This window comes from Panulirus ornatus, chromosome 9 (genome assembly GCF_036320965.1).
Source record: "Panulirus ornatus isolate Po-2019 chromosome 9, ASM3632096v1, whole genome shotgun sequence".
Taxonomy (NCBI): domain Eukaryota; kingdom Metazoa; phylum Arthropoda; class Malacostraca; order Decapoda; family Palinuridae; genus Panulirus; species Panulirus ornatus.
This window is the reverse complement of record NC_092232.1, coordinates 33,929,793-33,956,637: the sequence shown is the minus strand read 5'-3', so window position 1 is coordinate 33,956,637 and position 26,845 is coordinate 33,929,793. Positions and strand designations below refer to the sequence as shown.

General features: G+C 38.2%; 1 protein-coding gene across 3 annotated transcripts in view; it reads right to left on the bottom strand.

The window, feature by feature from the left end:
* The window catches only part of spas (spastin), a 444,303-nt gene that overhangs the window by 398,404 nt on the left and 19,054 nt on the right, over positions 1–26,845 (bottom strand). The window contains exon 1 of one of the 3 annotated variants that reach the window (XM_071664997.1): positions 11,086–11,722. The exons of 1 other annotated variant lie outside the window; for it this stretch is intronic. In XM_071664997.1, coding sequence (XP_071521098.1) covers positions 11,086–11,578 — 493 coding nt within the window. In that variant the 5' untranslated portion in view covers positions 11,579–11,722. Of the gene's footprint in view, positions 1–11,085; positions 11,723–26,845 lie in introns of those variants that run through there. One more of the 3 variants, XM_071664996.1, reaches the window with a different exon arrangement.

Below are 26,845 nucleotides of genomic sequence, written 5' to 3'. Positions count from 1 at the left end.
GTCTGTTGACACCATTGTACAAGTGCATTAACAAGTCCTCAAGAAAAGCTTCTCTCGTGTATTGTAATTATAAAGTGTGTTTTGAATTAGCGGAAAGTAACTGAAATGTAATCACATACATAAATCAAAAAGTAAACTGACCACATCCTAAAGAAATAAACATATATATATATATATATATATATATATATATATATATATATATATATATATATATATATATATATATATATATAAAGTTCACAGTTACAGACAGCATTCGAAATTCAACGGAAAATACTGCTGAAGAAACAAGTACATAAATGACAAGTAATTTACCCACTGGGGGGAGGAGCATTATAAACGTATCACATGCCTCTCCACTAAAAGATAACCAAACGCCATAATAACAGGAAAGACCTGATAAAGGAAAATACTTAAAAAAAAAAAAACGCACTCAAAATCCTTGTCAATATCGTGGGTGGGGGTGTGAGCCTTCACACCCTGCATCCACTGTATCATAAAATGTTCCAAGGAGATGCAAGAACCACGTAAAAAAGAAAAAAAAATATATACACCGGGTAAAACAATAGATATGCGTAATGTGCAGGTATGATGATGATACGGTTACGAACAATGGGACTATCAATGACAAGGTGAGCGGAATGATGGTGTCGTTGTTATAAACCCAAGAGCAAGACCTTCACAGCATTCTTCCCCACAACCCCAACACAGTTTCTCCACACATTCTTCTGCCTTGTTGGTAATCCCCAAGCCAAAGCCAGTAGGCTACCCATCAACAGTCCATAACTTCAGACTAATTATGACACAATTACAAACTAACACAGAGGAAGTACAAATCATTCTATTATAATGTAACAAACAACATACAGATATCCGACACAAATACATGTCTTCACGATCTTTGAAAAAAATCATAAATCATAACATTGGTACCATCTACTGTTAACCCATATATTTTTTTTTTTTATACTTTTTATATATATATATATATATATATATATATATATATATATATATATATATATATATATATATATATATATATATATATAAAGCAGAAACTGCAGAGAAATGCCCTCTCCGGGATGGTCTTCAATACCGACAAAGCATCAGGCAACCAAATTTATGTTGACATTTGTGAGTATAGTACAGGAGAGGCGCCGCACTAAATCTGGGAGGAGACGTGGAACTGACGGTACAAGATGAGGCAGGAGTGGGATGCGGAAGCACCGGGAGACACGGGAAGAGGAACGCAGTAAAGAAATAAGCCATGATTAAAACAGAAAACAAAATAATAGAGAAAAATATAAGTGGGGTAAATTGGCCTTAGGATGAAGAAATGAAAGACATGGTTAAACTGCAAATAGATGTCACTCTTTTTCCCTTTGTTCAATTTCAAAACATCACAATTCACTACTACAATAACAAAAATATTGGGTCTAACCATATCCTTCTACATACTACCCTACATAATCTAAATCACAATCTGCTGTTGTAAAGTTGAGGGTGTTAAATAGGTGCCGGAACTATATATCGTGTTGTATACCTGTCGAAATCACTCATGAACATCTACATTTCGACAGAGAGGGAGAGAAAACGGGGAAAGGGGGTTCCTTCACATCCTTTCAAACTTGAACACCAAACAGCAGAAATTTCTGGTTATAAAAATTTGATTCCCTCCGGATGTACCTCTGCTCGAGTCCTAAATGATTATAAGCCTAAGTTCCAGAGAACTTTAACCTAAAGATCGTAAAGTCGAAGCAAGGAGCGAGGCCACCAGTGTCAACAGTAATTACTAGTTGTATGACTGAGTGACACAGACACTAAGAGCACCATTTGGGTTACCCAAATCTCTCGCGAAAATGACCACGCAACAACTTGTCCTTCTGCCTCTACAATGAAGGCTCATTATCATTGACTGGTTTTAACCCTCTAATTTTACCGATTTATATTAATAGTAAAGATATTCCAAAATAATACAGGTTTCCTTTTTATTTCTCTTTTTAATTACACCTATACTATCAAAGCAAAGGCTTCTTTTCTTTTTTCGAATTTCATTTTCCTAAGGAAATACTGGCATCATGCCCCCAAGCAGAGTGCTCCGTTGTGAAAAGAAAAAGGTCCAGTATGTGCCCACCTGTTACTATTAGGGTTATACAACCTCAAGCATTTCCATACATATGAACAGCATTATTATCAAACACCTGCAGCTAACTTACAGTTCTTTAAGTAACACGATAACCAAGCAGAAAAACAAATCTGAGAGGAATCTGAGAGGCTACAAGTACCAATGTTAGAGTAATCAATAATATGAACACAATAGTGTCGTGTGTCCGATGAGGATATTCACTTCATCAAAGAAAAAAAATACTACAAAATCAGTTTAACATATAAAGGCTTGGACATTAATACAGAGGCAGAGTTTAGACAAATATACCTCACGATGATAGAAGTCAAAATGCAAAACAGAGTATCAATTCAGGCCAGAAGAAAAAAGGAAATGAAAGCTTTCAGAAACACGTCTACAAAGAGGTTGTTTCCTCTTTCTTCAGAAGTTTTTCTTTGACGTTCTGTCGGTTGAAAATCTCAGTAGCGATGCATTTGAAAGAGAGCTGTTGGAGCAAACAACTTCCGCGAACACAAGGGTATAAGAAAGAACACCAACATGAGCACATGAACAGGCCAAAAGAAGAGCACAGAAAAATGACTGCTGGAGCAGACAAACCTACACACACATACACACACACATTATGAGTCAGCAAGGGCCAGGCCAGACTGGGGTCGTACCCACAAAGGTTCGAATCATTAGCGTGGCAATCGGTCCACACCCAAACCAGGTGATCATCCTCCCTTAGAGTTGTGGTATGTATGTGTGTGTGTGTGTGTGTGTGTGTGTGTGTGTGTGTGTGTGTGTGTGTGCATACATACCTACGCGTAAATACATGGTACATATAAATATACATGGTCGTACGATACGGGAAAAGACGAGTGTAAAACTATCTTCCCGTAACACACAAATAATAATCCCAAATAGTAATAACACGCACATGCACTATCTTCTGGCAAGTCTCAGAGCAGCACCAGAGGGCAGGGATACGAAAATATCTAGCATGCTGTTCATATCCTTCACACGGCCAAACTACACCAAGCTGGGTCAACGCACCTACAGAAACACATCCGGCTCATATAACACGTCCACAGAACAGACTTAAAAAGATGGAACCGGAATTAAGAAAGCCAAGTTACGGGAAACGAAGAGATGTTTAAACTATGCCTACTTGGAGGAGAGAAGAGTTAGGAGTGACCTGACTATATCATTTAGTTTTTCTTTTTTTCTAACACTGATGACATGAATAGAGAACAGTACTTCGAGTCATGTAGGGACCAGTCAATCAGAAAACAGAACATGAAATAAAGCAAGTACCTTTGTTTAAAAAGTACAATAGTACTTTTATAGTATTGGTAGTGGGCAGATGTACAGCATGAATCAGGACACAATGCAGACAGGTTACATAAATTAATATGTTGAATAGCAGCAGAGAATGTTCCAAAACGGCCCACTCATGTAACACTCCCTCCTCATACAATACAAATAGGTAATTACACGAACACACAGGAATTGAATCTTGTTTCTAGTGTTTTGTTTATTCATTTTGTATTCATTATCTGTCATTAAACTGGTTTCCGTATGTTTATTCACTTTGTAGTCATTATCTTTCATTAAACGTGTTTCTATACGTTTATTCAATTTGTATTCATTATTTTTCATTTAAACTCCCAATAGTATCATAACTGGGGCAACATCAGATGGCGCATTTTCTAACGCGTACGTACCTCGGTCACTGGCAAGGTCGCTGCACTTCAGCGGTAACGCTAGCTTAAAAGGTGAGAGGTGAAGGGCGCTCAAAAAAGGTTTCATACTTTATGAGACGTGTACACAATATGATACAGACCGTCTTGATCATATGAAGAGGTTATCAAGTGAAAATCGAAACCTGGGTAACAGACGAAACGGCCCGTACACTATCCCTGTAAATATGTGAAAATAGCTAAACTGAAATACATATATCATGTGTCATCATTAGACTTTCCCCTGAGAGTACACCAACGTCAGAACTTCACGAAAAGTCAAGATATTCTATCATGACAGTAAACAGAAACATGCCGGATTTTTCTCTGGTCCCTTGAACCTCCTTGAGCCCTTTGGATCTATAACTTAAAATCATGCACTTCAGAACATTATCAATCATGTGGTACGCTATACCACAATATGACAAGGAGAGGCACAAGAAACGTGAATAGCTCTAACTTGAGCTTTACTACACAACGCACACCACCCCACCCACACCCGACCTTACACCCTTATGAGCATCCGTTGGTCCAGAAAAACTGCTTTGTTTTACCATCATCATCATCCAACTGAAGCTTCGTGTTCATGACTTGAACAAATAAGCGATGCCCGTCAAAGTTCCTCTGAGCACACATATCTACACATTCTGACCCCTACCCCACCGGTTATGCGATGCATATAAAGAAAAGGTATTCGTTATCTATACAAGGCGTATCAGTTTATACAATAAAAATATAAATTCAATTTACAATTCTGCACGTCTTTCGCGTCACCCACCATCACACAAGAAGTTACCAGCTCTGGGAGAAAGTTAGTTATTCCTCTGAGACACTCGATATTTTAAGTACTATAGAGAAAAAAAAATATTACATTCTTGTGTAAAAACTGCAGGAATCTGGGTACTTTACTTCAGCAGGTCGAAAATCGGCAAATATATTTTGAAAATCAAGATCATTAACGTCAAGCTGCGTTTCAGCTGAACTGAATCAAAAATAAACATCGAAATGTCAGAAAAAAATGGTGCTACAAAGGAAGCTAAAAAAGACAAAACTGTGAGTGCCACAATTCACCGCACTATAATTCTCCAATTCCGAATATCAGAGCTACTTCACAACACACCATTACTCTGTGTTGCTGTTTATTGTTCAGAGCTACTTCACAACACACCATTACTCTGTGTTGCTGTTTATTGTTCAGAGTAGAAGAAAGATACGAATGCCTCAAGAGGAGAAGAAAGATGATTTGAATGCCCCAGAGTAGAGGAAAGAAGGTATGAATGCCTGAGAGAAGAAAGATATGAATGCCTCTGTAGAAGAAAGAAGGTATGAATGCCTGAGTGTAGAAGAAATATATGAATGCCTCAGAGAAGAGTAGAAGAAAGATGATTTGAATGCCTCAAGAGAAGAAGAAAGATGATTTGAATGCCCCAGAGTAGAAGAAAGAAGGTATGAATGCCTGAGTGAAGAAGAAAGATATGAATGCCTCTGTAGAAGAAAGAAGGTATGAATGCCTGAGTGTAAAAGAAATATATGAATGCCTCAGAGTAGAAGAAAGATATGAGTGCCATTTACAAAATCTATAGTTAAGAAGGGTCCGAAGCAATCAACCCCATTTAACAACATCCTGATCAAAACTCTGCTGTACTAATCTGGCTGCGCTTCGACTCTAAAAATAGGCTGACAATGATAACTTTCTTTAAGCATTCAGTATAAAAACTGATTTCTGCATTGACTGATCTAAAAATGTACATACAATCCAGGGACCATTTATGCCTGATGTTTATTTCAGTAACAGCAATGAATGACAGAATAAATAGCAATGTTTAGAGGCTGATCATCTAAAATTTTCAGTATCTTCTAAAGAATATTAAAGTAACTCACAGAGTAACTTTAATGCCCCCCCCCCCTCCCATTAAATTACAGATGAATAAAGTTTGGGGGATTTGAAGTCAATGCATCAAATTGCAGTCACTACCAACAAAGCAACTTATCAGGAAGCATATACAAACATATATGATGCAATACTGTACTACATTTAGTACAAAAACTTCTCATATATCATACAACCTCCAAAGGTAAACTCATTACATTAAAAATGATGCAAGATCAGTCAAACAGAAATCATAGTAACATAAATAGAATTAAAGACACCTCACAAATACTAATTTACATTTTCAGCAAAAAATATCAAAATGTTACACATGCAATAACAACAATTAGTTTGGACTACCTTATTTCAGCAAACCCATACTGAACTAACATGATGCTGCCTGAAGTAACTAAAATGATTCATTCAGCGTGAAATCTAAGATTGATACAATTCCATCCCTAAAATTTCATATCCACTATGGAAATGGTGATTAAGTAAAACTATAACATAAAACCAAATCTCAAACTTGAAAAAGGAACAATGAAGGTCTAAGCAAAAATTAGATTAGATCCATTTAAAGTAATAGCCACATCATTTTTACTGAAAATGACAATGATTTGTCAAAAAAGCATTTCAATTTGTTAAAGTTTGAAATAACATTCCAAATCAGGCTGTATTCTGACAGTAGAAGCACTCTTGAAAAAGCACCTCATATTACTGGTAAATCTTTTTCTGAATATTTTCAACCCTTTGCTGCATGTAATTCAATAAACCGCTGATCATCATCATGTATTTATATTTAAAAGGGACAAAAAATGCATTGCAAAGGGAAAATAAGAGGATAAGTGTAGATGAAATCCTCACTAATTGCATTATTACCGGTAATTTCAAAAAGAAGTTATTGTGAAAGGAGTCAAACTAGCATTTTCTTGCAAGGGTATTATTACTTAAATACTGGTACATGAATGTAACAATCTATAATCAAACATAACAATCCACACCTATCTAAAGATATACTTCCTCTAATCTCTACCCAAGAAAGTTACCAGTATAATATGCAAAATCATACTAAATAATATTGCACATCTATCTAAAGATATACTTCCTCTAATCTCTACCCAAGAAAGTTACCAGTATAATGTGCAAAATCATACTAAATAATATTGTGAATAAGAGTAGACACAATATGAGAAAATCAAATACTATGCTGTATGTAGAATCAAACTGTCTTAATGGCTGCACAGTATTTGTTGAGGGAATAAAATTTGTAGCCCTAGCACGAACTCTATGTTATCCTATATATCAAGTGACGTTACGCCATGGGGGTTTGGTGAGACCGTACAGATTCTTTTCTTATAAATGACATTAATTACCAACTTTCTTAAAATTCTTAACATTACTGCTCCCTACACACCTTTGTGAATATATTTGCCTACATGGACAAAAGGTTAAGAAGTTTAAGTAAAATTGAATGAAGTCGTACAACAGGTAATCAACCAGTAAGAGCACTGCTAATACTTAATATATATGAACATCAAGAATGTCACATAAAGCAAGATGTACTCATTATATCTAAACATGATGACCATGCATCATTCAATCAAAGTAACAAAAAAGATGCATGACTTAAGAAATTCCTCAAGAGGTGCCCAACAGACTCTTTATTTTAACTAAAACAGATGCAAGCAATCACTTCCACACCTTCACTACATGTTGGTATCTTGGGAGAGATTGTGAATGTTGACCTCACTAACAGCATGCTAAGAAGGCCACTTTCTGAACCTGTATCTCTTGTTTGCCCAAAATTGAAAGTAACCATTAACCACACACTGAAGTTATTCAAATGTAAATATACTAATGCTGTATATGTTTATATCTAAATCTGAATAGTTTCGGGTTTCTAATAATCGTTACAGTAATAGGATCATACTTTTTTCTAGAATGCAGTGGTTTTAAAAATGTTCAGGGATATTTGCTGTGGTTTTATAGGCTGTTGGAGAGGAAGTACTCAAACCAGTATAAGAGCATCAAGGCATGTAAAGTATAAGTACTTTTTCTGGGATGTCATAATAAGAGTTTTGAGTATTCAGCACAGATAAATACCACTAGTTATATTCTGAATGAACGATAATGTACGTACCTTCTTAAACAATGTTTTTAGGTCTGGTTCGAATTATGTAAAGATACTAGGGTCTACTTGAAAAAAATGAAATGAATTACATCTACGACCCAGCAAAAAACTCAAATTTGCAAAAATTTGTATGCCTAGATGATTCTGTTTGCCTAATACACATACCAGCAAGCTGCAAATTTATTTTTCTGAACAATAAGGAAATTCAAGGCAACCACATACCAAAATCTATGTAGTTCATCATCTCCACAGGATATTATTTGTGGTATGATATGTATGAAGTTTCTATCATTCACTGTTCTTGAGTTACTGTGCTGACAAGTTACATACACACAGACACAACAAAGAACATATGTCCTGCATACACAATGTGTAGTAAAGGGTTATAATGATACATATGTTAGAAGTGTGCTTAAATCAACAATACCAGAGATGTATGAGAGAAATATGACTGTCCTGCTTCAAATGAGAAAGGTAGTGATTAGTGTTCAAAATCAACAAAAGATAAAACTACCAATTCAACTTCAAGAAGTATTTAGAAAACCATCATTCTGCATGAAAACATGGCCACATCTAGGATGGATTTGACAAGGGTAAACTAAAGATTAAATTTGACATATTTACCTCAGCAAAAAAACAATGAAAAATATTGTAATTAATTCAGATGACTAAACTGTCATAATGTGCAGCTGATAACTGATAACAGCATCTAAGATACAAAGCAGAAGCAATGGTAATCTTTATGGGTAAAGAAAAGTTAACAAATTTTCAAAGCACATGTAGAAACTTCACATCTTGGTATCCTATATGGTACAATGGAAAATGCAAACTGCAGCTCCCCTACCTGAACAAATAAATGTAAATGAAAATATTCTAACAGGCAAGTTTGGAGTGACAGCTACATGTTCAGCCTGGGTCAATTGCAGATGGTCACACTGGTGCTCATGATAATGAATACAATATCAACTTCAGATATATAGAGATAAAGATCCATACTTTTTACAATGGCAGTGACTCTGACTATCTACCGCATATCCTTGTTACACAAAAAAAATATGAACTATTTCAGGCTGTCAGACATGAAATAGTTTAGACACCAAAATGGATATAATATCAGCCACCAATTGGATACAGTTTCAAATGTTATTCAATTAACACCGAATATTTGAGACAAACGTAGTTGCTACCTATATTCTAGCCTTTAGTCACTTACGACTAAATACTGTAATACAAAATTATTTGAATCTGTTTACACTTTCAGCCTGAACATGTTAAATACTACATACTCAAATCTTACTTTCCATAACCTACCCCAACCTATATGGGGGCTCAAAACAACTGTAATAGGCCCCTGTATGATTCATACCAACAATCCTAGATCTGGAAACTAGTGCTTTGTCACTGTGCTCGCAGGGAATCAACTGAGTAATTAGATCCGAGCCAACATGCAGAGTAACTAAAAGTGGTAAAATTCCAGTTCAGAGGTACATGGAAACTAAAATGGGGATATCACTGAATTTGTTTTGCAATAATAGTGAACCAAACAGAGAATACACCCATAATGATACTAGAAGAAAATCATTTGTAGTATACATTTTTTCCATATGATACAAGATTAAGAGAAACTAATCTGTAGCATTCCTTTTATTACCATTTGATAAAAGGTACGTTGATAATGAGGGCGTTAATGAATATCAGAGAACATGTGGACACATTAATGTATAATTTGGTTAATCATAAACAAAAATCAAGAAAACCTATGAAACTTTACCAAGCTTTCACTAACAGCTAGGATTTACCTGAATTTTCAATGCTGTGGTCAAAATACATTCACAACCCTCTTGTCTACAACCTCTTGCCACATGGTGAAGAATGAGTAAATTTATCAGTTTAGCCACACTGAGACTAACTTTGGACACTGAATATATTCTTTTCGCAATGGTAGTAAATCCTTTAAAGAATGCAGTGAAACTTGCAAACCAATGAGACTGAATACCAACATTTATCTTAAAATATTCAATATGATAATAAGGGTGAAGTTATGTTATAGGGGAAAACTTGAGGTCAATATAAATGTAGCTGAAACCCTTGATCACAAAATGTCAATATTTGCTATGATACCTTACCTACCCTCATAACTGATAACTATTTTATCTTTAATATCCCAAACTACCAGACACAAGCACAATTGAAAACTGCATTAAATGCCTACAAATTTCAATCAAGTGGCTGTTCACATCACACCCCTTAACACTTTAAGCCATTCTATGCACCTTTTGTTCTCTAAACATTACCACTACAATACACAATCAATGAATGCCCAAACCTAATTTCAAAGTGCAACTGTACTATTCATTTATCAAACCACATTTCCTAAAGACATGTACATCTAGTTAATAAGCACTGTCTGCATTTGTTGCATGCCAATCCATAAAGCACACAGAAACTGGTTGTACAGAAAGTAATGTCAAAAAATAACATAACTGTTAGATGCTACAGGTTACTGTAGATTCTACTTACCTATACATGTCCTATCTACATTTACAATTGTACTGCACATTCTCGCTGATCTTCATCGCCCTCCCCACTTTCGTCCCATGAGAAAATATTAATGATATGCTCCACATCACTTTATAGTTGTCGAATTATATTTTCCACACATTTCATTATAACCACAAACCACATTTAATGTTTCAAAGCGCTCCTAAACTAGAATTTTACTCTAAAAGCTACAGTTAAACTGCTGGAAACGGTATATATGAGAGTGATTTTGATTAGGACACACTGCATAATTCCATATAGACACATAAGAAGACACAAAAGTTACCCTAGGAACATGTATGTATATGACCGAAATACTCTCAGTGGTGTTACCGGACTCCGCCTGCTTGACGTTACACCGAGAGTAATGTCACCTTTAACGGGGATATATCACCGTCAGTTGAAGGAAGTATTGTCTCAAAGAATTCACCTCAAAGGAGTCCACCCTAACCCTGCTACTGGGTGTAGCGCAGCCTTGAAGCTGCAGGAGCCAGTAGATATAGCGTCTTACGATTATGTGATAATAATAATATTATTATTACCGATAATGGTGATAATCCTACAAGAACCTGAAGAAGGAGCTTACTTAGCAACGGTTACCTTTATCTAGAGGTTCAAATTACTACTATGTGCACGGAAATAATCGATTCAGAATGCAAGTAAGTGAATATATAAGAACCCTGGAACTTACCTTCATTCTCCTCGTCGATTTTGAGAGCCTTCGATATATATTCAAAAGCTTTTCGATGATGGTGCTTCTGCTTCGCCAGGAGAGGGTCTCCTGGACCTGGGTTACTGGAAGCTTTGGGCGGCATGTCTCCTGTTCCTGGCACACACAGGTCAACTTGAGTAGCTTCTTCTATCTGCCCCTGTCCACCTCCACTGCCTATTCCAACGCTGTCGAGTTCAGTTATCACCACAGAAGTTGGATTGTTCTCCTCGGTCCGCGTCTGAGTCAGGTAGGTGCTCGCTCTGAACAACGTTTTCAGTAATAAAAAGATATGATATAGCACCGTGCGGAAAAGATTAAACAATAATACAACCGGGTAAGACGCTATGTAGAAGTTTTTCGTATGAACACTTAAACTGGGCGATTTGCTACTCCTGTCATCACTTTTCTTAGTTTTCTTTGGAGACCTGAGTGGATGCCTCCTCAGCGAGTGGGCGCCATCACTGCTAGACATGGTGCAACTGACGTCACGGATACCGCGCTTCTGTTTACATCGGAGTGTGGTGCTGCGCGAGGCGCCGCTCCGCACACCATCCGCCACAAACCACCAACCCCGAGATCAATATTGACCATAGATCTACCCGCTCACCGTGGCTTTCACGGTGTTCCACCTCATCTTGAACACTTCCTCTCATGATACTGATCTTTGGTGGGAGTTCATGAGGAACTTAAGTTTATGCTAAGCATTGTACGAGGTAGTAATTATAACTGGCTTAATACATTCGGACACGGCAAGTAGAATCGCTGAAAACCGTTGAGCACAAAGTGGCGAGGCCGGATATAATCAGCTGTGTGGGAATATATCCTGAGGGAGCATATGGAAATATTGAATAATGAATAAGAATAAAACGTAAGGGGGAATTGGGGAAGAGGAAAGTTGCAGTCTTCAGACTGATATGAGAGGTGCAGCACCTTAAGGGCTCAGTGGGGAACGAGCCGAGAAATAACCGAATGCTTTGAAATGACCCATCGTGAATGGTTGAATAACAGCGTTTACAATTAACGATGAGAGACTGTAATACTAGGGAGAGTAATGGAGGCAGGTTAGAGGTAACATATCTGAGAAAAGTAAAGTCCGGTGGTGAAACTATCATCACCAACAACAATATACAGATAATCATACGCGCCAAATGATGATCCGTTAGTAAGAAAATTGCGTTATGATTATTTTGAGGGGGTTTGCAAGTGTGGAAATACTGAATATAAACGAAATAAGACATACACACACGGACAAACAATGCCGGCATTTTCGAGGTAATGATGCTGAATATGATAAAGAAGTGGCACAGAAGATCCATATCAGATGAGGTAAAGACTCAGGATATACAAAAGCAGAGGTATCAGCTGCACTGGAAAAATGATTGCCTCACAAAGGCAGATGAAAAAGGGTATCAAAGATCCTTAAAAAAAAATGGACGAGGATTAAGCGAGAGATGGCTTAACCAAATAATGGGTTTAGGGAACTAGAAATTGACCTGCCAAGGGAAAGCGCTATGAGCGACGGAGGCCAGAGGAACCTGAAGGGGCTATGGCGAAAGAAACACAGGGAACTGCCGGGGCCAGCAACCAGGAACTGAGCCGAAGTGTTTGAGGAGAGCAGCGGCGCCTAAGAGAAGTTTTTTGGCGGCAGAGAAACAGAACACAGCAACACAGCAATCAGGGAGAGGTTATTGGGGACGATGTTTGGAGAGAATTGATGACTTAATCATAAAGTTGCTGACCACTGGGGAAAAAAGAAAAAAAAAAAAAGCACGGAGGAGCGGAAATGAATCTCTCGCAATTGACCAGATGAACGTGAAGTGTGGGAATAGTTGAGACGTGGAGGGTGATAAGACTGAGATAAGTGGTGATAACTGAACTGGATGAAGACCACAACCACCTCAGGATGAAGTCTCTGATAAAGAATAAAACATGATAAGAGAACTCTTAGGAATAAGTGACATGGATAACGTAATAACTGGGCCATAGAAACAATAACTGGGGTTATATAAACAATAACTGGGGTTATATAAACAATAACTGGGGTTATAGAAACAATAACTGGGGTTAGAGAAATAATAACTGGGGTTAGAGAAACAATAACTAGGGTTACAGAAACAATAACTGGTACTACAGAAACAAGAACTATAAACAATAACTAGGGTTATACAAACAATAACTGGGACTATAGAAACAACAACGGGTTACAGAACCAAATACTGGGAATATAGAAACAATAACTGGGACTATGGAAACAATAACTGGGAATATAGAAACGATAAGTGGAACAATGGGAACAATAACTGGGGTTATAGAAATGATAACTGGGACTAGAAACAATAACTGGGGTTATAGAAACAATAACTGGGAATATAAAAACAATAACTGGACTATGAAAACAATAACTGGGGTTATAGAAATAATAACTGAAACTATAGAAACAATAACTGGGACTATAGAAACAATAACGAGACCATAGAAACAATAACTGGGTTTATAGAAACAAAGAGAACAGGAAAATACCTCGGGAAAGGTATAGAACACCTTTTAGGATTACGTTTAGGATGGAGTTCAGTGGTCAGGCTGTGTTAAGACGAAGTTCAGTGGTCAGGCTGTGTTAAGATGGGTTCAGTGGTCAGGCTGTGTTAAGACGAAGTTCAGTGGTCAGGCTGTGTTAAGAAAGAGTTCAGTGGTCAGGCTGTGTTAAGATGGAATTCTGTGGTCAGGCTGTGTTAAGATGGAGTTCAGTGGTCAGGCTGTGTTAAGATGGGGTTCAGTGGTCAGGCTGTGTTAAGACGAAGTTCAGTGGTCAGGCTGTGTTAAGAAAGAGTTCAGTGGTCAGGCTGTGTTAAGATGGAATTCTGTGGTCAGGCTGTGTTAAGATGGGGTTCAGTGGTCAGGCTGTGTTAAGACGGAGTTCAGTGGTCAGGCTGTGTTAAGAAAGAGTTCAGTGGTCAGGCTGTGTTAAGATGGAATTCTGTGGTCAGGCTGTGTTAAGATGGAGTTCAGTGGTCAGGCTGTGTTAAGATGGGGTTCAGTGGTCAGGCTGTGTTAAGATGGAGTTCAGTGGTCAGGCTGTGTTAAGATGGGGTTCAGTGGTCAGGCTGTGTTAAGATGGGGTTCAGTGGTCAGGCTGTGTTAAGGTGGAGGTCAGTGGTCAGGTTGTGTTAAGATGGGGTTCAGTGGTTAGGCTGTGTTAAGATGGAGTTCAGTGGTCAGGCTGTGTTAAGATGGGGTTCAGTGGTCAGGCTGTGTTAAGATGGGGTTCAGTGGTCAGGCTGTGTTAAGGTGGAGGTCAGTGGTCAGGTTGGGTTAAGATGAAGTTCAGATGGGCAGAAACTGGGTCTTGGAAGCATTAAACTCAACCAGACATCGTTTACCAAACTGACATATCCTGTCCAATTATGATTTTATCGAGGAAGTAATGTTGAGATCAGACGCAGATCGAGTGAGAGAAATGCAGTGTTGAGTCGTCAGCGTTAGAGTGCATATGGCTATTTGTGGTAGAACAGAAATCGTTGATAAAACGGAGAAAAAGGGGCAAGAGAGGGGACTGAACCATGAGGGACACCACTGTTGATGGAGAAAGGGGGAGTGGCAGATCCATCAACAACAACGGAGACAGATCAGCCAGAGAGGAAGCTAGATATGAGGGAGCAAAGTGAGGAAGGAGACCAGTTGCCCCTTGCAGCACACTCACATCCAGAAGTCTCTTTTACACGCCTTTCATTTAACATGTAATCCAGCAATGCCTGCTGACCATCTTTACTCACACACGTACACTTTGAATGTCCTCTTTAAATCAGGTATTCCCAATCATCAGTCCTTTTATTTTTTTTTTTTTTTAGCTCACAACTCCTCAAGCTGTTCATCATTTTCATTCATGATACTGAATATCCTATACCCCCTCCCCACAGTTATACCCGCAACTCCCATAGAACTCACTTTCGCATTTAAATCATCAGTCACTAATACCTAGTCCGCTTGTATCAAAACTGCTGACACACTCACTCAGCTGCTCCTAAAACACTTGATTTTCATGATGTTTCTTCTCATGACCTGGTGCATAAACACTATCAAGCATCCATCTCTCGCCAGTCACTTTCAGTTTTATCCACATCAGTCCAGAATTCACTTCCTTACACTCTTTCACACACTTCCACAACAACTGCATCAGAAGTAGTGCCACTCCTTCCTTAGCTCTTGTGTAAGGTCACAATGATGAGATACAGACCAGTCATGTGTAAGGTCATGATGATGAGATACAGACCAGTCATGTGTAAGGTCATGATGATGAGATACAGACCAATCATGTGTAAGGTCACAATGGTGGGATAAAGACCAATCATACGTAAGATCATGATGATGGGATAAAGATCAATCATACGTAAGATCATGATGATGGGATAAAGATCAATCATACGTAAGATCATGATGATGGGATAAAGACCAATCATACGTAAGATCATGATGATGGGATAAAGATCAATCATACGTAAGATCATGATGATGGGATAAAGACCAATCATACGTAAGATCATGATGATGGGATAAAGACCAATCATACGTAAGATCATGATGATGGGACAGAGTAGGAAAGGAACAGATTCGGTCCACCATCTTACAGGAAACAATGTACATGAATCAGTGTATGACAGAGACTCTGGGGTTCATACAGTACCAAGGTTATGGATAAGGTAGAACATCACTTCAGAAGCAGGTAAGGATGTAAATCCCTCACCAATCAACCTAAGAATTGCCTTTGAATACAGAGACAAGATGTTCAATGAAAAAAAAAATACTACATATATGAAACACGAACGAGAGTATGGTGTGCAAGTCTGGCCAGCAGACTTGTGAAGACACAATGGTCTGCTGCAGGAGATTAGAGAGGGTTAACACTGTCTTCACCACCAGAGGCAGGAGTGTGGGCAACGGGGGAGGGGGTTAGTGGTCAGGAAATGACCCTCGCCTGCAGCAAGAAGGACAAGGGAAGAACATGATCAACAACATACAAGGTTCTGAAGGAATACACCTGATGTGGTAAATGTGGTGGAGTTGTTTACAACTTACAACACCAGGTCAGAGATACGACACAGTGGGGAACTAATTAACAACCGAGTAACAAATATGAAGTTATGAGTCTATTATAACAAAGTCTGGAGACGGAGAACAAGCAAAGAAAAGAGACTATGTATCCAGACAGTATAATCTACTCGAAAGATAATGATACAATACGAAAGATCCGACTGTAATACTCTCTCCTTGTAATGCCTACACACACACACACACACACACACACACACACACACACACACACACTAAGGGAAGCAAGACAGAGGAAGACAACAGCCAGGAAGTGTGTGTGTGTGTGTGTGTGTGTGTGTTTGATGGAAGGTTTACACGTAAAGAGTTTACAGGAGTCGTGCACATGTGTTGACGAGGATGATATTAGGAAAGCAAAATGGTTGTTGACAAATACATGGAGGATGACAAATACATGAAGGTTAACAAATACATAAGGGTTAACAAATACATGGAGGTTGACGGCTACATAGAGGTTGACTAATACATGAAGGTTAACAAATACATGGAGGCTGACAGCTACATAGAGGTTGACTAATACATGAAGGATAACAAATACATGGAGGTTGACAATTACAGAAAGGATAACAAATACATAAAGGTTGACAAATCAACACAGCAAGACCAAGGTGACAGGTGGGTCTAGGTTTACACCAAGAATGAGACATCTAAGGATGGGAGGTGGGAAGTACATACATGTGAATAATTAATTAATTTTGGACTCAAATTTCACATACTATGTAAAGGGGAAAGAGAAGGGGAGAATGAAACACAGATTACACTGACATGGTGTCTCCTGATAGACGCAATGCAACACAGTAACTGAGAGTGAAGCAGGAATGGCTACAAATTATACTTAGGCGAAAATAAAAATCATCAAAAACATCTACATTAATGAAGCTTTACGTCCAAAGGTGTAGATTACACTCAGGTTAAGCTGCAGGTTGCGTTCTGTCATAAGCGACCTGATGTTTATAAGTTAAAGTACAAACCAGAATTAAGGTTAATGTGCTTCTCAATTTCTTGGAGATGTTGGCAGACAACTGGGTAAAGATTAATCAATATCGAATCCACATTGTTTAAGTGACGACCATAGTTATGTTGCAGACTGAAGTGTGGCTTCCGAAGTGGCACAGACGAACGAGTGAAGAAGACAAAGTGATCGCTAAACGTCTGCTGCGCTACACATAGCAAACTACCAGACCAGAGTGCTACAGACGTGCCAGAGGAAGTAAACAGAAACGAATGATTACCAGGCCAAGATGATGATGATAATGATACAAGAATATAGATGAGAGAGAGAGAGAGAGAGAGAGAGAGAGAGAGAGAGAGAGAGAGAGAGAGGTTTGGGAGCAGGCCCGCTCCGCCCCACCTCTGGCTCGGTTAACCCCCCCCCCCCCCCCCCTAGTGTTAAGGTGGAAATTACTGTACACGAGTATGGATGGACGGATAGCATGTGGGAACGAACTAAACTTTAAGGCGGGAGTTTCTATACTTCGGTAAACAAACCTGATGTTATTGGAGTTGTGGAGGATAAAACTTTGTGTAGACGTGAGCTAATATGTCCAGCGTGATGAACAATAACAAGGAGACGAGGAAAGAGGAAGACTGATTGACTCTCATAACAGAAATATATCAACATTCAGAAAATGTGGATAGACGATCCATTCACACGGTATTTAACAGAAGAGTGACACGGGAAACATCTGTATGGTGGCGCTGATGATATCTATAATATTCTTAAGAATTGCAACGATTCACAACAACTTTTCAATTATAACAACGAAGGAATTGTATGCTTGGTGTAGGAAGCAGCGAGACGCGCCTTCTTGATAACAGAAGATATCAAATATTCAGAGGATATCATATATACAGAGAATATCATATGTACAGAGGATATCATATATACAGAGACTATCATATATACAGGTGATATCAAATGTATAAAGGATATCATATATACAGAGGATATATATACAGAGACTATCATATATAAAGGTGATATCATATATATAGGATATCATATATACAGGTGATATCATATATACAGAGGATATCATATATACAGAGAATATCATTTATATAGAGGATATCATATATACAGAGGATATCATATATACAGAAGATATCATATATACAGGGAATATCATATATACAGAGAATATCATTTATAGAGAGGATATCATATATACAGAGGATATCATATATACAGAGAATATCATTTATACAGAGGATATCATATATACAGAGAATATCATTTATACAGAGGATATCACATATACAGAGGATATCATACATACAGAAGATATCATATATACAGAGGATATCATACATACAGAAGATATCATATATACAGAGGATATCATACATACAGAAGACATCACATATACAGAGGATACCATTTATACAGAGAATATCATATATACGAGGATATCATATATACAGAGGATATATATATATATACAGAGAATATCATATATACAGAGGATATCATACATACAGAAGATATCATATATACAGAGGATATCATTTATACAGAGGATATCATGATATCATATATACAGAGGATATCATATGTACAGAGTATATAATATGTTCAGAGGATATCATATATACAAAGGATATCATATATACAGAAGATGTCATATGTACAGAGGATATCAAATATAGAGAATATCATATGTACAGAGGATATCATATATAAAGAAGATATCATATATACAGAGGATATCATATATATACAGAGGATATCATATATACAAAAAAGAAATCAGATAATTAGTTTCTCATGAAGGTAGAGGGTCAGGGAGACACAAATTCTTAGACAAAGGAAACTGTGTTATGTCAGCACGTCAATGAGCAGACCACAGTCAGAATGTGCTGAGATGGGCAGCTGTTGACACGTCTGATCACTGTCTTATTGAAGTAAAAGTGAAGATTTGTAGAGGTTCTTGTAAATGAGGACTCATCATCCGTGAGAAGAGAGTGATGAGAGTGCATGAACTTGGAAAAGAGACTTGTGTGAAGAAACACCAGGAAAGATTGAGTGTAGAATGGTAGAATGTGGGAGTAAATGAAGCCAGGGTGGAGGGTGAGGAATGGGAGGTATTTAGGGAAGAAGTGCTGGCACTTGCGAGAGATGCATATGACATGAGAAAGGTGGGAGGGTGGGCAGATTAAAAAGGGTAGTGAGTGGTGGGATGAAAAAGCAAAGTTGCCAGTGAAAGAGAAAAGTTTAGGCGGTACTTACAAAGAAGGAGTGCAAATGGTTTGGAGATGTATGAGAGAAAGCGGCAGGAGGTCAAGAAGGGACAAGGGTTGAAAAAGAGGACAAATGAGAGCTGGAGTGAAAGAGTATCATTAAACTTTACGGAGGATGAAATGATGTCTTTGAAGGAGGTAAATAATGTGCGAAAGACAAGAGAACAAATGAGAACATCGGTGAAGGGAGCAAGGGGGAAAGTGATAATAGACAGTGACGAAGTGATGAGGAGATGGGGTGAGTATCTAGAAGGGCTGCTGAATGTGTCTGATGATAGAGTGACAGACGTAGGGTGTTGGGGTTAGGCAGCCACGCGGATATGTGAAGTGGGGAGTGGTTTGGTGAAGAGGGAAAAGAAGGTGAAATCCTTACGTTTGATGAAATGTGGCAGATGTGGCTTGAATGGATGGTATTGCGGTTGAATTTCTTAAAGAAAGGGTTGAATGTGTTGTTGATTGGTTAATTAGGATTTTCTACGTATGTGTGGATCATGGTGAATTACCTGATTGGATGTATGTATAGTGTCACTGCATAAAGGCAAGGGGAATAAAGATAAGTGTTCAAACTACAGAGGTATAATTTTGTTGAGTATACCTGGAAAATTGTATGGGAGAGTGATGACTGACAGAGTGAAGGCATGTACAGAGCGTCAGAGTGGGGAGGAACTGTGGGCATTTTAAGTTGTAGAGGATATGTGGATCAGGTAATTGCTTTGAAGGGTTTATGTGAGAAATACTTAAAGAAACAGAAGGTTTATATGTGGCATTAATATGAAGAAAGTATATAACACGGTTGACTGAGATGCCTTTTGGAAGGTCTTAAGAATACATGGTGTGGGAGGAAGCCTGACAGAAGCAGTGGGAAGTATTAATCAAGGATGTAAGGCGTGTGTACGAGTAGGAAGAGAGGTGAGTGAGTAGTTCCAACTGAAGGTCTGTCTGCGGTCGGGTGTGTGATGTCACCATGACTGTTTAATTTGTTTATGGATGGGGCGGTGAGGAAGGATGCAAGAGTCTTGGAGGGAGGGGCAAGTATACAGTCTGTAGGGGATGAGAGGACCTGGGAAGTGAATCACTTGTTTGCTGATGATACAACACAGGTGGCTGATTAAAATAATAAACAACAGACGTTGGTGACTGAGTCTGACAGTGTGTAATAGGAGGAAGTTGAAAGTAAATGTAAGTAAAAGCAAGATTTATGAGGTTAGCAGGGTTGAGGATCAGATCATTAGGAGTGAATTTGAATGGAGAAAAATTGGAGGAAGTGAAGTGTTTTAGAAATCTTGAAGTGGACGTGGCAGCGGATGGACCCATGGAAGCGGAAGTGAGTCATAGGGTGGAGGAAGGGGCGAAGGTTCTGGGAGCGATGAAGAATGTGTGGAAAGAAAGATCGTTATCTAGGAGAGTATTAATGGGTATGTTTGAGGGTATAGTAGTTCCAACAATATTGTATGGATACGAAGCATGTACTGTAGATGAAAATGTGCGGAGGAGGGTAGATATGTTAGATATGAAATGTTTGAGGAAAACATGTGGTATGAGGTGGTTTGATATAGTAAGTAATAAATGGGTAAGAAAGAGGTGTGATGATATATAAAAAAAAAAAAAAGTGTAGCTAAAAGAGGATGTGCTGAAAGGGTTTGGACATACGGAGAGAAGAGCGAGGAAAGCTTGACAAAAAGAATGTGTAAGTTAGAGGTGGAGGGAATAAGGAGAAGCGAGAGATCAAATTGGAGATGGATGGATCAGTGCCTGAACATGCAGGTGTAAAAGGCGGGCATGGAATAGAGTGAACTGGAACGATGTGGTATACTGGGGTCGACGTGCTTTTAATGGATTGAACAGGGGCATATGAAACGTCTGGAAAGGTCTGTGGGGCTGGATGTGGATAGGGAGATGTGGTTTCGGTGCATCACACATGACATCTAGAAAACTTACTTGCGCGGATGTGACCTTTCTTCGTCTGTTCCTTGCGCTACCTGGCTAACGCCGGAAATGACGACCAGTTATCAAAGAAAAAAAGAAAAAAAATCTTTTATAATTTTCAAAATATAAAAGATTAATATGTTGAAAATGGGTCGTTTGCTTGACGAAGATTTTTTTTTTTTAAGTAATCTTTATAATTTTGCTTGTTTTCCTTCAAGTTCGTTTAAAGTCTTTCTATCTTGGGATTTGAACAACAACGAAACATCAGAATATCTAAGAGTCGCAGAGGAAACAGGATATGACGTTGTATGGTAAGTGAGTAACAACCTTTGTCTTTATTTTGCTTTTTACATGCGGCTTTCGGAGGGCGGAGAACTTAGCGTAACAGCCTCGTTCGGTCGTTAGGGTGAAACACGATATCATGATGAACAGTATACACACAAGTGATAACGTGGATGTTGTACTTGATACACAGGATTGTAGAAAACTGTAAACAATGAATAACATCTGTTTATTACGTAGCCTATGTCTTACAGTGTTTATGCTTTCTATAGATACCCAACTGCATTCATAACACCATAACGATATCAATTTAATGTAAATTAACTTCAAAAACAATATGATTGTTGTAAGCGTTTCATTAATTAATGGAATTCTTAAAAATCACTATCAATTATGAATTTGAATTCAAGGAAATTACGAAAAAAAATGTTTATCTGAATGAACATGTCACCCAGAAAACATGACCTGACAGGAGAAGGTAAGACGAGTGTGGTATCAGTGTGTTCTGTTCGTTTGGTTAAGTTTTCGTACATGTGAAGCGTGATGGAACTGCAGCATTAAAAGAAAGAAAAAATATTTATACATAGTGTCAATGCAATGAAACATAAAAAACAAGAAAGTCCGTTTGACGAGATATTCCTTTCCTCCCCCAAAACAACAACAACAACAAGAACATAACAACAATGAAAGTCAATTAATTGTTCTCAAGGTGGCCTTTATACGTCATGGTGTTAAACACACACATTTCCTCGTCTCAAGTCTGAAGCAACAAACTTCTGGAAAGATTATTTAAGACTGTTAAAGCAGCAAGTGATGTTCTGTGTTGGACGTACGATGACAAAAGTAATAGTGTTTAACGTGCTAACGCATCATTCTCTTAGTTTATAAATTAATAATTCCTCATTTTCTGTTGACACGGTTACATCGACTAAAGGAAAAAAATCTTTTCCTTTTCTATTCGATATTTTCGAAGAGGATTGGACCACGCACTTCTATTAAATCTTTGTATAAGTACCATTGAAACCTCGAATGCTATAACCTCAGAGTTGCTTACCCATGGACTGTCAAGCAACAGATTATCAGCTTATGCTGCTGATGATGATTCAGTAAACTATAGCAGGTTCCAATTTAAATCAAACGGAATATTTCAAACTTACCGCATGCCATGACAATGTACACCTCATACATAACACAGGGAAGCAAACTTGAAGAATGTGTCTTGCCACGTAGAAAATTGTGTGATGAAAAGTTGAAGCGAATTTTCCTGCGCTAAAGATAACTGAACTTATTTTTTTTTATGGAAACTTCGCCATTTAACGATAAGGATTCTCGGTATTTGACCATACTTGGCAATCTTGGTCAACTTTAAAATAATTTTCTCTTTTTTCAGGGCAAAGGTAAGAAGGCTGCAAATATTGTTAAGAATTTTGCAAGATGTAGCGGTAAATTAATCAAACTGCTTACTTGAAGTTGGAAATGTGGACAAGGAGGGTCACTTGGCAAGACTGGGACGAGGAATGCTATGGAAGCTGTCCACATTGACGGTCAAAATAACACCACAGCAGGTAGGTTCACTTGTGCAAAAACGGTAACAGAAATTATTCTTTAAGGCTCATCAATGACTACTGCACCAATCAGACAGAAAGTCTTCTCGGCGTCTACTTCCTTATTTAAACTTTTCTTTTTTTTTTAAGCATGTGTATCTATCGGGATATATCATTACTCTCGTGAAGACATGGAAACTAGATGTGAAAAACATATTCTTAGCTCTTGCCTTCAGTTCTCAATGCTGGCTTTCACTCATTGCATATTCTTGTTTTCCTTGAGTCACACCATGTCTGAGTTACGTCGAGGTAAGTGAGAGCTGAGATACGCTTGGGCAATGTTGAATTAGGAAGGACTGAGTTAGGGGTAGGTGTGGGCTAGCTGAGGTAGGCTAAAGGCTATGCTGAGGTGAGGGTTGGATCAAGATGGTAATGAACTGATCCAAATGGGCCTGTAGCTATGTATGTTCATGTTTATAACGTATGAAGATATAAGCCAGTATATCAACTAAAAATATATAATCTGTATCATGTAGGTATAGACATGTGTATCATGTAGGTATAGACATGGATTCAAGTAACAATGAGATAATAGATTCCTTTATATATGTACACAAAGTAACACCCTAACAACACACTTCCACTGCCGTCGACCACGGAATAAACCCAATGCTTCAAAGAATGTTCTTCTTCAGACACAAACACAAGTGACTGTGTTGGTGGGTTGGCTCAGATCAAAATTGATTAACCTCCCAAAATGCCGTAACAGAGATTCTAAGAGAATGCCTCCTGGGAATGCGACTGCCTCGTACTCGCTCGCAACGCAACCGACAAAACATTTTCCTCAGCCTATTTAGGAAGCATTTTAATCACCCCCCCCCCCCAGTCTTTTTGGTCGGCCTGGGGGCTGCAGCCCATATCCTTAGTGGATGTTTGGCATTCATGTGAGGTAGGCTACATTTGTGACGAAGTTCCATTAAGGTAGACAATGGTAAGTGGGTCGGAGGTTAGGTAAAGTTGGGTAGACCTGACTTTTAAGAAGGTGACGGGTATGAGGTCTCCTGCGACCCCAGCTAAATCACTGAGATCAGAATCAGTCTTCACGCAGCAGATTTGATATTTGTATGAATCGAGATATTTGCAAATAGTTTTTCTCTACAAGAAAAGTTGGCAAATCTGGTAATGATTTGATAACAACGAAAATAAAGTAGTCGGCAAAATAATATTTGTCATACGAATGCTACTTAGTCGGGAAATAACCACTACGTATAATTTGTATATCAATTTCATAGAGGACATGGTATATTTCAATCGTTGACCCTAATCGCCCACCACGAACAATATATTAATGTTGCCCCGTCTAACTGTGGCGCTTTCATTCGCAAGTATATCTAATGTACTGTATCATGAATGATGGACACATGAAACAAAAAACTGAATTATGGGATCGTGTTTACCAACTTATCATTCATACCAGTAATTCAACCACAAAATATAAATTATTTGGTGTAAATATTCATCCACAATTTAACATTTACGGTTTAAAGGTTTTATATTCATTGTTATTTACATCAACGCTTTCGATATCTTGCCTGTGTGCATAATGGGCCGGTGGGGCGGATGGTTGGGCACAGACCCTGGTACATTTCTCATCTTCCCTTCCTGCATCTCGTTACCCTCGTCTGTGTGCTAAGTGTAACTAGCGAATGGTCGTTAGAGGAACGGTTACGGTGCCTCGGATTATTTTTTTTAGGACAGTTCGTGATGAAACAGAAAACGAAAGTTTGCGAGAGAAAATTTTGGAAAAGATGAGTAGGAATAACTATACTATATTGAGGGATCTGTGATGTTATTACTAGTTGTGTGGTAAGGGGAGAGTTTTGAACTCGTGTTGCCTCGGTTGATTGTTTGGACGTTTGGCCTATCAAGTGCCAAGATCATCTAAGCCGTTAACGTCATGCTACATCTATCAAAACTATAAGCTTTAACACCAAATGATAAAGATAATATATACTGCATACACCCCTCACTATGTATGTTGCCCCGTCTCATACCCTTGTATACATACCAGGTCTTACCCTTACGTATGTAAACAATACAAGATAATTCAAACAGCGGCAAACAATTGTGTTCTTTCGAGGGTGTTTGTGGTAGAAGATGTTAGAAACTCACAGATTAATGTGGTGAAAGTTAGGATGTTTACAGATAATTCAAAGAGAATAACCTGCACATTGTCACTGTGACTAAGGAGGTGCAAATAATGGACTCAGAGCGAAGCATCTATCAAGTCAATCCTTAAATGTATCTATATCAATGCTTTCAATCACTCTAATTGGCAATTCGTGCCATATGTTAACGATCCTGTTGAAAGGAAAAGGTTTTCGCCTCTTTCGAGGTAAAACGTTTGCCCATGAGTTTGTATCCGTTACAACGAGTAAAATCAGATAAATCAAATTTTAAGCAACTTGATAGATCATGATTATCAAAACCTCTGATTATTTTGAACACAGGCATTAAATCACCTCTAGACCTTCTCTAAGCTAAATTGAGTCAAGGAATTTAATCTTCGCTCGCAGAATTTGTTCCTTAGCCAGGGTATCATCTTTGTGCCTCGGCGCTGCACACTCTTCGTTCTGTTCCGTCTGTCTATTCGTAAGGTGACCCAAACTGAACACAATATCAAACGTGAAGGCGAACTAATTAACTGTAAAGAGTAAAGATGATTTCCCTGGACTTAAATTCGAAGGCAGCTACCTATGAATCCAAGAATTTTTTTTTTTCGCTCTTTCCACTGCTTCTGTGCAGTGCTTACTTGGTTTAAGGTCACCAGAGATTATCAAGCTCAGGTCTTTATCCTCATTCACCATTTGCAGTTCATCAGAATTCATACCGTAACTTGCCTTTTCGTTTTTGCTACCGATATGTGAAACTTTGAAATTATCGATATCAAAATTCCTTTGCCACTAATGAGTCCTGATCATCAGTTTGTCTGTGTCAGTTTGAAGCTGTTGACTTTCAGGTTCATTTGTAGATTCGGGCAGTGACTTATGACTTTTTTGAATCTCGGTGTTACACTGTCAACCTTCCATTCATCTGGAACTTTCCCTGTAGCCAGTGACTGATGGTAAAGGGCAAACAAGGGCGTAACTATCTCATTTTTCGCCTCTTTCATTGTTCTCAAACTTATCAGGTCCTCCACTTATAGTCATTTTCATTCCGTTTATTGCTGAAAATCTGTCTTTGGCTTTTATGTCAATTTGTTTAAGATCTTTCCCCTCTCTCTTTTAAATGAAACTGGATTTAGGCCATGGGTTGTGTCTTCGACCGTAAATACAAATGCAGAGAGTCATTCAATACATTGCCATGGCTTCGTTGTCATAAACCATTTTACCGTTTCCCGTAATTAATGGCCCTATTGACTGGGTAATGACTCATGTTTCTAACATAACTGTATAACTCCTTAAGGTTTCCCTTACTATGTCGTATAACTCTCTTACTTTAAGAAAATTACATACCTTACTCTATCATGCTGGTTACTGGATGTGCTGAGTTTCTTATGAGCTGCTTCCTCCCTCACACAACAGACAGTTTCATTCTACCGTTCCAACATCTTGGTTTCGTTTTAGAAATAGACTGTGTGCACA